At 45.8% G+C, this 13,647-nt stretch overlaps 4 protein-coding genes across 9 annotated transcripts; 3 read left to right on the top strand and 1 right to left on the bottom strand.

Annotated features, from left to right (window-relative positions):
* The first annotated feature begins 2,043 nt into the window (after window positions 1–2,043).
* Window positions 2,044–3,334, top strand: LOC6503841 (E3 ubiquitin-protein ligase rnf8-B). The gene has a single exon (XM_001965200.4). The coding sequence runs from the start codon at window positions 2,118–2,120 to the stop codon at window positions 3,225–3,227; it is 1,110 nt and encodes a 369-aa protein (XP_001965236.1). The 5' UTR covers window positions 2,044–2,117; the 3' UTR covers window positions 3,228–3,334.
* A 128-nt stretch (window positions 3,335–3,462) lies between these two features.
* On the bottom strand, window positions 3,463–4,436 carry LOC6506723 (GTP-binding nuclear protein Ran). Its single transcript, XM_001965199.4, has 2 exons — window positions 4,283–4,436; window positions 3,463–4,219 (listed from the first exon to the last, which is right to left on the bottom strand). The coding sequence occupies exon 2, from the start codon at window positions 4,173–4,175 to the stop codon at window positions 3,522–3,524; it is 654 nt and encodes a 217-aa protein (XP_001965235.1). The 5' UTR covers window positions 4,176–4,219; window positions 4,283–4,436; the 3' UTR covers window positions 3,463–3,521.
* Window positions 4,437–4,590: 154 nt separating this feature from the next.
* Window positions 4,591–10,521, top strand: LOC6503852 (transmembrane protein 94). Of its 5 annotated transcripts, XM_014904922.3 has the most exons (10): window positions 4,591–4,868; window positions 4,925–5,561; window positions 5,619–6,330; window positions 6,397–6,559; window positions 7,195–7,291; window positions 7,354–8,149; window positions 8,306–9,450; window positions 9,509–9,674; window positions 9,728–9,977; window positions 10,037–10,521. In XM_014904922.3, the coding sequence occupies exons 1-10, from the start codon at window positions 4,735–4,737 to the stop codon at window positions 10,107–10,109; spliced, it is 4,173 nt and encodes a 1,390-aa protein (XP_014760408.1). In that variant the 5' UTR covers window positions 4,591–4,734; the 3' UTR covers window positions 10,110–10,521. The 5 variants fall into 5 exon arrangements, with proteins under 5 accessions (XP_014760408.1, XP_014760407.1, XP_001965234.1 ...); XM_014904921.3 differs by having other exon boundaries at window positions 4,928–5,561; window positions 6,397–6,514; window positions 7,354–9,450; XM_001965198.4 differs by having other exon boundaries at window positions 4,928–5,561; window positions 7,354–9,450.
* Window positions 10,522–11,388: 867 nt separating this feature from the next.
* On the top strand, window positions 11,389–13,603 carry LOC6503863 (extensin-2). 2 transcript variants are annotated; one of them, XM_014904924.3, is made up of 3 exons: window positions 11,389–11,719; window positions 11,782–12,107; window positions 12,301–13,603. In XM_014904924.3, exons 1-3 carry the CDS (start codon window positions 11,547–11,549, stop codon window positions 13,548–13,550), a joined length of 1,749 nt encoding a protein of 582 aa, XP_014760410.2. In that variant the 5' UTR covers window positions 11,389–11,546; the 3' UTR covers window positions 13,551–13,603. The 2 variants fall into 2 exon arrangements, with proteins under 2 accessions (XP_014760410.2, XP_001965233.3); XM_001965197.4 differs by having other exon boundaries at window positions 11,782–12,185.
* The last annotated feature ends 44 nt before the right edge of the window (window positions 13,604–13,647 follow it).

Below are 13,647 nucleotides of genomic sequence, written 5' to 3'. Positions count from 1 at the left end.
CAAAATTGACTCGACTGATCCTTTTTTTTATTGCACGTGTAGATAGCTTTTGAGATGACGCAACTTTCGATATATCGCTTATATCTGGCAAAATCCGTTAACTCAAGATATAGTCCTGTAAGTGCAGCTACCCATTTTGTCCAGCCTCTTGTGAAGCTTGCATTTACTTATATGTACATGTGTATGTATTTGATTGGCATCTTTGCTTTTTGGAGTCTGCTTATATTTGGTCAATACCCTAAAAAATATGGAGTATGTATATCTTTTCAGATTGTAGTTTATTTATTTAAAAACAAGAAAGGAAAGCTAACTTCGGGCGGAGCCGAAGTTTAAATACCCTTGCAGTTAAGTCGCAGTCCGCTAGGTGGCGCCACCCATCTTATATTATTAGATATATAGCGGATCGCATATAGTCGGCCGATCCTCATGAAATTTGACAAATCAAATTCTTTTGTCCAAAATAGAATCTGTACCAAATCCCATCTTTCTAACTTAAAAAACACCAAAGTTATGCCAATTCCGATCGTTCTATGACAGCTATAGGATATAGTCGGCCGATCCTTATAAAATTTTGTACACAAGATACTTTGGTCAAATATAACATGTGTGGAAAGTCTTAACCCTCTAACTTAAAAAACACCAAAGTTATAGCATTTCCGATCAATCAGTTATATGGCAGCTATAGGATATAGTCGGCCGATCCCGGCCGTTCCGACTTATATACTACCTGCAAAGAAAAAACGGATGTGTGCAAAGTTTCAACTCGATAGCTCCAAAACTGAGAGACTAGTTTGCGTAGAAACCGACAGACAGACAGACAGACGGACAGACGGACATGCTCATATCGACTCAGGAGGTGATCCTGATCAAGAATATATATACTATATAGGGTCGGAGATGTCTCCTTCACTGCGTTGCACACTTTTGACCATAATTATAATTCCCTCTGCAAGGGTATAATTCCCTCTGCAAGGGTATATAAAAAATATTCTTGTTCGGCACGTGCAAGAAAAACAAAAACAAATCAGTCACGTGCCGAACAAGAATATTTTTTATATGCAATTTTGTACACCTATATAGCATATTTTCGTCACTAAAATTGATATCAGATATTTTGGGTTTCGCATGCAGGTTCGTCACCGGTACTTTACCTCGTCAAGAGGTTTTTTTATATGATTTAAATAATTTGTATAAAGTTCCTCATTATCTAACAAGAAAGGAAAGCTAACTTCGGGCGGAGCCGAAGGCGATATACCCTTGCAGTGCATTAGATATATAGCGGATCGTATATAGTCGGCCGATCCTTATGAAATTTGGCATATTGAATTATTTTGCCCAAAGAGTAATCTGTACCATGTCCCATCTTTCTAACTTAAAAAACACCAAAGTTATGCCAATTCCAATCGTTCTATGACAGCTATAGGATATAGTCGGCCGATCCCGGCCGTTCCGACTTATATACTGCCTGCAAAGAAAAGAAGGGTGTGTGCAAAGTTTCAACTCGATAGCTTTAAAACTGAGAGACTAGTTTGCGTAGAAACGGACAGACGGACATGCTCATATCGACTCAGGAGGTGATCCTGATCAAGAATATATATACTTTATAGGGTCGGAGATGTCTCCTTCACTGCGTTGCACACTTTTGACCAAAATTATAATACCCTCTGCAAGGGTATAAAAAGTTCCTTTGAATCAGCAATGTCTCACTGCTTTACCCAAATATTTATGTAAGATAAGCCCAGTCCATAAATTCATCACAAATCCCAGTCCATCCAGAAATATAAACAGAGCATACTGGTGCCAAAACCTTCGATTCTAGGGTAAAAGCTGTCTTAAATTCTTTGAAAAACATATGTACGCTTTCCAAGACTGGAAAAGAAGTAGAAATAGGGGGACTCCCAAGACTAAAGAAATTTCGTATAGAGCTTTTTTGCAAGCCTCAATTTAGCACGATAACTTGATCTACATACATACATACATAGCTATCAGCCGGGTCCAATTCATTTTTCAGAGCATTTTTATTTTTGCTGAGGATTCAAATGCTTTAGTATTTCCGAGGCAGTGGAAGTAGACGGAGCGGTGATTGTAGAAGGAACATACATATATAAGCACTCGTCATGGACTTCCTCCGTACTAATGATAAGTATGCCGAGGAATCGTGGGAATGGTTAATGCAATGGAATAAAACTTTTTGGCGAGATAACCCTGAAGACTCCACCAGTCAGCATGTGCAACCTCTAGGTCAAGAGCGCCCCGAGGGGAAGGTGAATGAAAGCGATTTGGAGCTTCTGAATGCCATTGAAATACTGACCTACGATTCTAACATTACGTCCGCCGGCATGAAATTCAAATTAAATGAAAAAGAAATCTCAACTGCATCTGATACGGAGGTACTTATGGCGAAGATCCGTTCATTGCAGGTGATAATAGGACAGCAAAGATTGCAGAGGGAGGAAATGTGTGAAAAGTTTGTTAACGAAATCGAATCACTAAAGTTAATACAGAACGACCTGATATCGCAATCTGATAAGAAGGAAAGCCAACAAAGCGCTATCGTCCAAAGACTGAATCAGCAACTACTTTCAATGCAGGTAATAATAAGCAACCTGGAGCAGAAAGTAATCGACAAGGAGGAAATGAGCCAGCAACTGCTCGACAATCTGGAAACGCAAGAAAAGATCAATCAAGAACTCACAATAGAGCGTGATGGAATGCTACTGCAACTGGAGGAACAGGAGTCCCAACACTTGAGTACGGTGGAGCAACTTGAGAACCAAATCCTTTCGCTGCAGATGATAATAGACACTGATCAGCGGGTCGAACGATTGACCTTACAAATGCAGCAGCAGGAGGAGAACCACAACACCACCCTGGACAGACTGGGGGAAGAACTCCGTTCGATGCAGTTGATAGCTACCGAATCACAGGATCGAATGTCCCAAAGGGAGGAAATGCTTAACAACCGGGAGCGAGAGCATCTTCAAGAAGTGGAAAGGTTGCAGAATCGTGAAGCTCAAAACGAGGAAAGTATCACTTGCTCCATATGCCTGTCGCCCTGGGAGGAGAGCGGTGGCCATCGCGTTGTGTCTCTAGCCTGTGGTCATCTATACGGTGACTCATGCATCAGGTCAGCTTTGATGCGAGCCGCGGAGTGTCCAATTTGTCGGCGTCCAGCTTCTCAGGGTGATCTCCGGTACATCTTCAGTGCCAACATATTTCCTGCGTAAAACCTAGATGATATCCATTTAATGTTAAATAATACGCATCATTTGCGAACATAACGAAAAACATAAAATTTGTATTGACTCCAAATAAATAAAATGTACACACATGACAAGAACCACTATTTTTTCTGGTTCTCCTATATAATAGGTTCTCCGGACAATTACCGAAATCCGATACGAGGCAGAACGAATTATTAATATCAATTTTGTAACAGAATAAGTTATGTAGGATGGAAAATTATCCAGATGCAAATTTTTTTTTTTAATTTCCCTCGATTTCCCAGTGGGTATGTAAGCTTACAAGTCGTCGTCGTCATCATCCGGCAGGGCAGTTGCCTTAGCTTCGACCAAGTCCCGCTCCACCTGAGCCAGCAACTCGGGCCCCATGTGGATTTCGGGGGGTAGGAGTGCTGGCATCACAACGAACTCCAAAAGAGGATCACCAACTAACTTTCGCGCCAACCAAAGAAACGGTTTCTCAAAGTTGTAATTGGACTTGGCGGAAATGTCGTAGTACTGCAAATTCTTCTGCCTGTGGAATGTAATGGCCTTGGCCTTCACCTTCCGGTCCTTTATGTCCACCTTATTTCCGCAAAGTACAATCGGTACAGAATCGCACACCCGCACCAGATCGCGATACCAGTTGGGCACGTTCTTGTAGGTGATGCGAGATGTCACATCAAACATTATAATGGCACATTGCCCCTCAATGTAGTATCCATCCCGAAGTCCACCAAACTTCTCTTGTCCGGCGGTGTCCCACACGTTGAAGCGGATGGAGCCGCGTGTGGTGTTGAAAAGAAGAGGACGCACTTCGACGCCCAAAGTGGCCACATACCGCTTCTCAAATTCTCCAGTGGAATGCCGCTTGACAAAGGTCGTCTTCCCAGTTCCACCGTCTCCAATAAGCACACACTTAAATGATGGAATACCATCACCGCTGCCACTCATTTTCTAATCTTTTTTTTCCCACTGGCACTTAAAAGCTTTTAAGTCTAAAATTTTAAAAAACACTTTAGTTTTTTCAGATTTTTCAAATAAAACTCAATTTTCTTTACCGTATGTTTTTTAAAATTAATTTTGCAGTTACTTTTCTGTAGATACTTTTTGGTTCCTATCCAAATTTGGTTTTAATTTTTACTGAGCTAGACTATTTTTGAAGTTCTCACTTCCGGATACTGAATGCTAATGGTTTCAGTCATGAAAAAATCTCTAATGTATGTTTCTCCGCCTACTATTCGGATCGTAAAATAAGAGTAAAGAACTTTCAGATACTTTGCTTTCATATAAAGTCACAGTTTTGAAGATACACCGTATCTAGCGGTATTCTTTGGCCTCTAGGTCCGCCAGCACTGTGCCGGTGTGACCGTACTGCCCGCATCTTTGTATGGAACAGTTGATCGGCGAATCCAAAATCGAAACAAAGTAAAGTCCGAGGAACTATGCTGTAGGTGGCCGCAATTACTTAAACTGCAGCCGCAGCAGCACGTCGAGGAATAGAGGACGCAAAATGGCAGCGAGGCAATCGGCGGAGGAGCTGGATAAGCCGCAGCATGGCCTCACCACGAAAGTGGCGTTGCGGCGTCTGCACGAGGAGATTGAACGGGTGCTGCTGGAGCATGAGCGACTGGGTGGAGCGGAGAGGTAGGATTCCTGCTATCTAGTCGTATCTATTGATAACAGAATAGTCTTTCTTTAAGCAGCTCCTATCGCAAGTTTCGGGCGGCGTTTGTGAAGCGCTACGACAGTCCGCTGGGCTGGCTGTCTGTCGGGACGAGCCTCCTGGCCAGTGGAGCGCTTCTGAGCACGGGAATGTTATGGTCCCCATTGTGCCTGCTGGCTATCCTGGTTCTTGATCTATTTGTGGTGGTCAGGGAGCATAACTTACGACGCACGGAGATTTTTCGAAAGACTCGACATGCCCTGGCAGAAATTCGATTGGCGGAGCAACATTTTAGCGACGATTGGAAACCAGCTAACTATCCGCATTTAAGCAATCCCATGTCGCCATGTGTATCCCTCCAGTGGACTTACCGGGATGGAGTTGTCGTCAATCTTCCGTGGGCTCTACTGGTTAAAGGGGATTTCATTGTTCTGCGACCCGGCCACATCTCACCCGGTCCCTGCCACGAACTGGAGACAAATCGGTTCTTTCAGACCAATGAAATTTACGGGGCTGCTCCTCAGGGCGACCCTCCAGTGAAGCCAGTGGCTCGCCCGCCTTTGCCTGATCTGGTATGCTGTTTAGAGAGCACACCCTACCTGGACAACCTCATTGTTTGCCTGAAGAACTCCCTGAAGCGCCCGCCCACCATCTATAATCAGCAACGCTATCTGGTAAGACGATCTCACAGCAAAATGCGAGTTTCTTCTTATCATATATTATGGTTTTAGTTGGTGACCAAGTACATACAGCAGTGGGGCTTCATTAGTGCCCTGATCATTACATTGGTATCGGGTCTACTGCGCCTGCATGGTTATGGTCTGTCTGACGAGAAGCACAACTGGCGATTTTTGCTCATCGAATCCCCGGCGTCAGCGATTATACCTTTACTGCCTCTGATTTTTCCTCTTATGTGGATATCAATGAATCTTTGGGGCATTGCCCGGCTGCAGTGCTTCCTTAAGACGCCGCAGGCTGCCGTCGAAAAGAGCACGAGCAAATCATTTGAGGAGGACCTGGACACGCCGTCGTATGACTACCACAACGTATCAATGTTGCGATCCAATGTATTCCGGATTTGGCTGGAAATGTGGAGGGGAGACAGCGAACTTCTGCCCCGTTCGGCCAACCTTGTCCAAGTGCTGGGCTCCATTTCGGCTCTGTGCTGTGTCGACAAAAAGGGCATCCTGTCGTGGCCTAATCCCACAGCCGAAAAGGTTTTCTTTTTGCACAACACTGACGAGGAACCCCAGGAGGATGGAGCGGGCAGTGATTCATCGATGCAGAGCGAGAGCGACGATGTGCCGGACGTAGACGAGGATCATCAAGAGCGGGGCATAGTGGCCGAGGTGCTGGACTTGACGCACGACCAGCACTGTCCGTTTAGGCTGGAGTTCGACGACCACGAATGGAAGGCCCACATCAAGTCCCTGAAGCCATTGGGTGACTCTCTCTTATTTGCATTAAGTTGAGATTCAGTTCAAAAATGAAATAATCGTTTGATTTCAGGTCTGGCCATCCTATTGAACACCTGTTCGCCGCTTACCCATGAGCATTATGCCCAGTTTTGTGGCCATGTTACTGCCGTGGCTATGCTCGACAAAGATCTGGTGCCCGTGACAAATCGGTATGCGTATGCACTCATTGAGTCGAGTAAAAGCTTTTTGCATGGGTACGTAGTTCATTGCCATACTCATCGTTAGTTTCTGTCTAACCCAATCATATAAAAGACCGTTTAAATCGGTCAAGTATATCTTATATAGTCTAATTATTTTCTCCAAAAAACGGTATCGAATACCATCCAAAGCGAGCCCGAACAAATTAGTCCTAGCTTTGGGTATTTTTGATTTTTGTATCCAATTGGACAATTTGATTCCCCACACAATACAAAACAGACACAAGCGATTGGTAAAGTTTTGAAAATTATGAGCGTAAGAAAAACGTATTTTTGTTTTCCAGTAATTTGCCATTATCTAATCGTTCAGCCTCTATAATTTCCCATACACCACCCGTACTATAAAATAACATGTAATTTTGTATTTAATTTTATTGTCACTATATGATTTTGTTTTTACTGAATACCTATTCCCGATGTCGCCCCTCCGACCCGCTCCATTTGGCCCACATTGGCATGCTATTTTCAGTAGCAAACGTTCAAGAACGCTTAAATATAGCCACCCGACTCCCGTCCCCAACCCATCCGCTCACCCTTTGACCCACCACGCTTGCCTGCATGCTTACGCACCGTCGTCGCATCCAGCGCTAGTTGGAACCAGTTCTAATCGGTATTACATCTTTGGAAAACAGACGCTGCCTCTGTGAGCTTGCCAAGCAGATTGGCTTCACCGACCATGCCACGGATAGGTTTGCGCTGGAGGGCCAACTGGCCAGTTACCGCCATTTGGTAAGTGAATCAAACTTTTCCTTCTATAATTCCTTTTATTTATGGACTTCCATTCTCCACAGCAACCGGATGTTGTCCGAAGAGATATTCGCTTTGCCCGACAGCTGCAGCTGTCCACCAAGGTGAAGGTACCATTTCCGCATTCCTTGTCGGTAGTGATGAAGGAGAATCCAGGCGGATACCTGTCCCTTTTTACGCAAGGCACGGCAGATATTATCTTGGACTGCTGCGATGACTTCTGGGACGGCAAGGACTTACGTCCACTCTCCCCGCAGGATCGTAAACGGGCTTTGGACTTTTATCAGCGCAGCGCTTTAACATCCTACTGCACGGCGTTTGCCTATCGTCCGCTTCGGCATGGAATCCACGGAGCTTTGAGCGGACCCCAGCAAAGCGGAGGTGATTGCCTGTATCTGGAGCTGCCTCCAGAGTCGAAGCTGCGCATGCAGCATGTGGACAAGACGCACTGTGACTTCCAGGGGGGCCACCACGTAAAACTCAGCCACAGCATCAGCACGGACTCGCTGTTGTTCTCTGAGAGCAAGGACGAGGACTGTAACGACGTAGAGGGCTGCTTTGAGATGCAGTGCCACCAGGTTTTTATCGGCATGGTGACAATGCAGTACCAGGCTCAGAACGATATAGTTCGACTGGTGGAACGCCTAGAGCGAGCCTGCATCCGGTTCGTGCACTTCAGTAAGGAAAACGAGCTGCGTTCCCGCGTCTTTTCGGAGAAGATGGGTCTCGAGTCTGGCTGGAACTGTCATATTTCGCTGCTCAGCGAGCCTGATCCTGAACCGGGCGAGAAGGAAAAGGACAGGAACCCTGCCAAACCGAAGGAGTTGCCGGAACAATTGGGTAAACCAAGCCACCAAGTCACCATCACCACAATTGATACCCATGAGAAAAGCCATCATCCCACCAGTGCCATGTACATATCGTCCCCTGCACCTGCATCAGATTCCGCATCCGAATTCGTAGATACACCCGCAACTAAAAACCCTGAAATTGTAGGTGATGGTCCAGAGACAAGCTATCTTCTGGGACTGCCCACCAATCTAGAGTCCTCGAAAACTCTAAGCTCCTCGGCACCAGGCGCCATATCCAATCCGGATGAGTGTAATCCTCTGAACGCAGCTCTGACCGAAGAGGAAATCCAATCACCAAATAGCAATGACTCCGCAGAGGACGAACTTCCTGGAGTTACTGAACTGGATGGGGATTTGGACCCCAGTAAGCACAAGCAGCGCCATTCATTGGACTCCGCCATGGATGAGAACTGCCGCTCCCTAAGCACCTTGACGGAGAGCACGGACCAAAGTGCTCCAATTAACTTTGACATGTCTAATCGGGCGAAGCTTCCTCGTGGCATTGAGAATATAAGACCACATCTGGAACAAGTGGACAACGTGCCGTTGCAGGTCTCCCTGTTTACCGACTGCTCAGCGGAGGCTACTCGCCAAATGTTGGACATTATGCAGTCCTACGGAGAGATAGTTGTTTGCTTGGGAAGCTCTGCGAGCAACGCAAATGCAGATATCTTCCTGCAGGCAGACTGTAGCATCGCCGTAGAGCCGTTGTATCCGCAGGTGTGCCAGGATGTCGACGCCTATACGGAGGCCAACATTCAGCACAATAAGTTGCTGTGGCAGCGCCAACATCTGGCGGGTAAATCGGGAAAGGCCGTCGCTGATGACGAAGAGCTGCTAGAAGGGGGTCTACAGGGATGCGCAATGCAGACGCCCGCCCATACCATATCGCCACTGTATCTCAGTCGTCTGCTGAATTCACTGCCCTGCTCCATTGCCGTCTGCCGCGACGACCCACTTTCGCTGGTGGCCATAATCGAGCTGTCACGCCGCTTCTCTCTGGGTCTTTGGAATTGCATCCAGTATTGGGCCTGCTGTGCCGGCTCCATTTCCATTCTGAATGTTCTCTGCGCGTGCCTCTCACTGCCGCCGCTCCTGCCCCCGCTTCTTGTTATCTACCTGATGTGTGTGCCAGTGCCGCTAATCGCCATCTCCCTTGCCCACATCGACGTAGATCCAAAGATCATGAACCGAGCTACCAGCAAAAAGCAGACAGACTACGATTCGCGAGCCTTTGCTTTTGTTATGTGGTGCTATGGTTGCAAGTTCATCGTTTTAGTGGCGTCAGTCGTAAGTGGCATGGTCCGGTGTCTAAAGAAATCCATACTTAAAATAGTTATAATTTCAGCTTATTTCCTATTGGATTATTTTATCCCAGTCCAGTCTTGACCCCGAACCTAGCCCCGTTCTAGATTCCGAAGAACCTGAATTTGATACCAAGGATGATGCAGATTTCGATCAATTCCTGTACCTATCCCGAAGCTTTGCTTTGCTGGCCATCCTCTTGCACTTTGGTGAGTGACTTGTAATTCATGACTTGTTTGCTAATTTCTTTATATATTTTTAGTGGTTATTTCTGTGACATTCGTGCATCGCGATTACGCGCTCTGGCAGCGCAATCCGTTTACAAATCGTATCTGGGCCATCACCTGCTTGGTGTTGCTTATTTTCCATGGGATCATCTGCACTTTGCAAGTAGCGTTTGATGATTTCCTGCAGGATCAGCTGCCCAAAGTGTGGGTGGCCATGTTAGTCCTATTTGGCGGCAGTCTTCTGAGTATGATTGCCAGTGAGCTGGCCAAGTTCCAGGAGAATAAGTGAGTGTTATTCACAATTTCGCATTATTATTTCTTACATTCTATTCTATCTATTTTAGGGTCAATGCGCGCTATCAGCGGCGGGCACGCCTTGATTTTGGCACCAAACTGGGCATGAACTCGCCCTTCTAAGAATGATCTACCAAACAAAAAGACGCCACCGTTACACACGTACTTAGTGCCAAGGCTGTATATAACACCACAACTCACCACGCTTCTTACATCTTACTTTTACGATTATGACTAACCACTAAGGTCTTTTTACTGAGGCTGCTTCTGACTGCCTGTAAACTTTTTGACTCGTTTTTAGGTTCGGCCCGTACTTTTAGCCATTTGTACTTCCTCGTGTTTTTTTTTTAAATTGCAACACCCCTTTTGATTAAGGAGACACCCACATATTTGTTATTCTGTTTCTAAAGACGGTTGGTTCGTGTTCCTTGTTTCAATAAGATATAACTTTGTGTACTAACATTTATAAGACTTGCAATCATTGTATGAAATATCTGTATGGTAAAAATGAAAATCCCTATTTAAACAAGTAAAAGTTGGTTGAATTTGGTTGAATGGTCCGTTTTGGGAAAGTGGCGGTACTCAGAACTGGTTCTCCTTGGACACCACAAAAATTAAGATGTTAACAAGCGGGATCAACCTAGTACATAGCACGCCCGAGAATAGGTGCTAATCCGAAGGGGCACGCTGCAGCAGCAAGTGCCTCAGTAACTGACCCACATCCACCGCTTATCACTCGATCATGGCAAGGAAGCTGACAAATATTATTGTCTTTAATTCGAACTAGAAATCATTCAATTTGGGGTACACATGGAATAGATTCAAAAGCGGAACGTAGATCCATGTGCCGGTTGAGATGGCATTTAATTAGCACCTTTGAGCGCCAAAGAGGAAATGTTTGTGCGGGTTAGAATTCTTGGAGTTCATTTTCATTCATATTATAAAGAAATATATGAGGAAAACTTTATAAAACGTATAAAATAGATCGTTAAAAACCGTAGTATTTTCAAAAACTATTCTGAAAAAATGTTTCAAAAGTTAAAATAAATTCAAAAGGCAAGTTCAGGGACTAGAAAACAATACTAATTTTTGTAAAATTGGAGGCACACGCCACCAACCAAAACCGCTATAGCATTCCATGTACATACATATGTCCACGGATTAGAGATGGAGCTGCAGTCCGAGCTCTGGGTAAAGACATGGCGGGAGCACATAACGGAAGATGCTATCAGAAATGTGGAGTAACAATTGATTAGCACCTGCTGGGTCGACGAAATGAAAGTGCTGTTGTGCCCGTCCAGATCATCCGTATATAGATCACTTCTAGTAGCACCTTCTGCCTGGAATCTGGGTCATGAAAAAACGAAATCACGAACTGGCTGGACGGTTCGAATAAAACCAATCGCCGTTCCGTTCTCCGTTGTATTCAAGAATTTCGCGCGACACGGTACGGAGGCGCTTTTTCCCGGGCTTCGGCGAATATGACGCAAGTGTAGCACCAAAAAGGATATTTAGTGATAGTGAAAAATAAAGGATATACAGATTTAGAAATCAGTTTAAATGATGCGATTAAAGGGCCCTTGCTGGGCGCTTGTGGTGTGTCTCGAACTATTCCTCGGCACCGTCCAAATCAATGCCTATTCCCAAGTGTTGGTCAGCGGCAGCAGCGCTAACACGGATCAGGGACCCCGGATATTTAAGGCCTTAAATACGGATTTGATATTCCCCAGAACGTAAGTTACAGAGGAAACCATTTCGGATCGGAACTCCTGACTCAATGTCCTTGCCCATTCAGTTTTAACTCCAGCGAAAATGTGGTGTCCACCACTGAAGTTCCGACGACGGCTTCCTCTACGACCTCTCTCCCACCCATTCCTTACAACCACCAACCTGAGCCAGCTATTAGCACCACAGATGCACCTGTTTTTGTGACTCCTCTGGCTGAGGTGGACAAGCCTAGTGATCCGGCTCCTGAGCCAATCGTTGAGGGGGCCTCCACAGGACGAGCTGTGGATTACCGCACAGCATATCCGTTTGGACAACTGATTACGCCATTACTGCGGGCAGGAAAACCCCAGCCGTACAACAAACGACCCTCACAAACACGTATTTATCCACAAGGTAGTCCATCCTACTACTCGTCCTCATCATCACGAAATCCATCTCGCAAAACGGCATTAAGACCCAGCTACAATAAAGGTATCAACACCCAAGTTGGGAAAATTGTATTAAAAGTTTTAAAATTTCATTTTCATCTTTTGTATTTCAACTGCTCCTAAATGTTTAAATTAAAAATGATTTTTTTCTTATGCAGGATTCAGTGATCGCTTCACTCCCGGAGAAGCAACAGCCTCCAATGTGTTCAAAAACCAACACTCCCATGCCCATGACCACTCCCACGATCATTCCCACGGACAGGATGGCAAGGTGGCTTCTGGATCGAGTTCTGTAAACACCTATGTCCCGCCCTCGGATGCCTATTCGTTCCCGCCCCTCAATACCAGATATCCTTCGCCATCACAGGACCCGAAGGCAGCATTGCCTTCCGACACTGTGACTAGTTATGTGGCTCCCGCATCTGGTGGATTAAACAGCATTGGCTACATGTATACAGGACCTCCTATGCCCACAGATGGGGGTTACAAGTATCCAGGACCCGTCTCTGTTTCAAACGGAGACAAGGATACGGCTGCTAGTTCACAGAGTCAATCTTCGCCACCCGATGAGGATCTGGGAAATGATGATACAATAGGCGTCTTACCAGCCAGCGCAATGGACAATTTGCCATCGAAGGATCAGGAAGGCAAGGATGCTGGAGGAGGTGACGCCGCTGCAGATGATATGGGCGATATGGGTCCACCAGCCGGTGGTGATTCGGATGGTGGAGGAGACGATTCTTCCCTTCCAGCCTTGCATAACGATGGCTCCCATGGAGAAGATGATCACAAATACGATCCAAATATGGAATATGCAACACCTCCACCCGGTTGGCTAGAATCCCATCCAGAGTCTGCGGCTCCCAAGCCAGAGGATCACGATCACAGTCACGATCATGATCATGACCACATTCCAGACCATGACCTCGTTCACGATCACCACCACGATCATTATCCGGGTCACTATGGATACCAGCCCTCCTATCCAGATGACACCTATCCAGATGTGTATTATGATGACCATCCACATCATCACCACCATGTACACCACCCTCCACCTCCTCCACCCCCTCCTCCACCACCACCACCTCCACCACCGCCCACTGAGCCGCCTCCACCGCCACCGCCTCCGCCAGAGCCACGTGTGAAGAAATACAGTTATTTCTACATCGGTCGCAAGCTCTGGTACATTCCTCTATACTTCACCGTGTGGTTCAGCTTCTACATCCTGTGGCTTATCATTAAGTCCATTGGCCGACATAAGGTCAACCTTCCCAATCACTACGTCTCGCGGCGAAGTGCTCCAGATCCGTTTACCACAGATCAGGGTAGGGATGAGTACATTAATGATATGACGGTGAGGGTGCTGGAGCACATCGATAGCTTTAAGCAGAAATACTTGAACTGATAAGGGACGCTACTAAAACTCAAATAAAACTCTAAAATACAATATTAAATTAATCGTAAATGTGTTTTAAATTTGGCGCCTAATGAAAAACCATAAT

Source organism: Drosophila ananassae, chromosome 3R (genome assembly GCF_017639315.1).
Source record: "Drosophila ananassae strain 14024-0371.13 chromosome 3R, ASM1763931v2, whole genome shotgun sequence".
Classification (NCBI taxonomy): domain Eukaryota; kingdom Metazoa; phylum Arthropoda; class Insecta; order Diptera; family Drosophilidae; genus Drosophila; species Drosophila ananassae.
The sequence above is the reverse complement of the archived record's forward strand: the minus strand, read 5'-3'. Positions and strand labels throughout refer to the sequence as shown.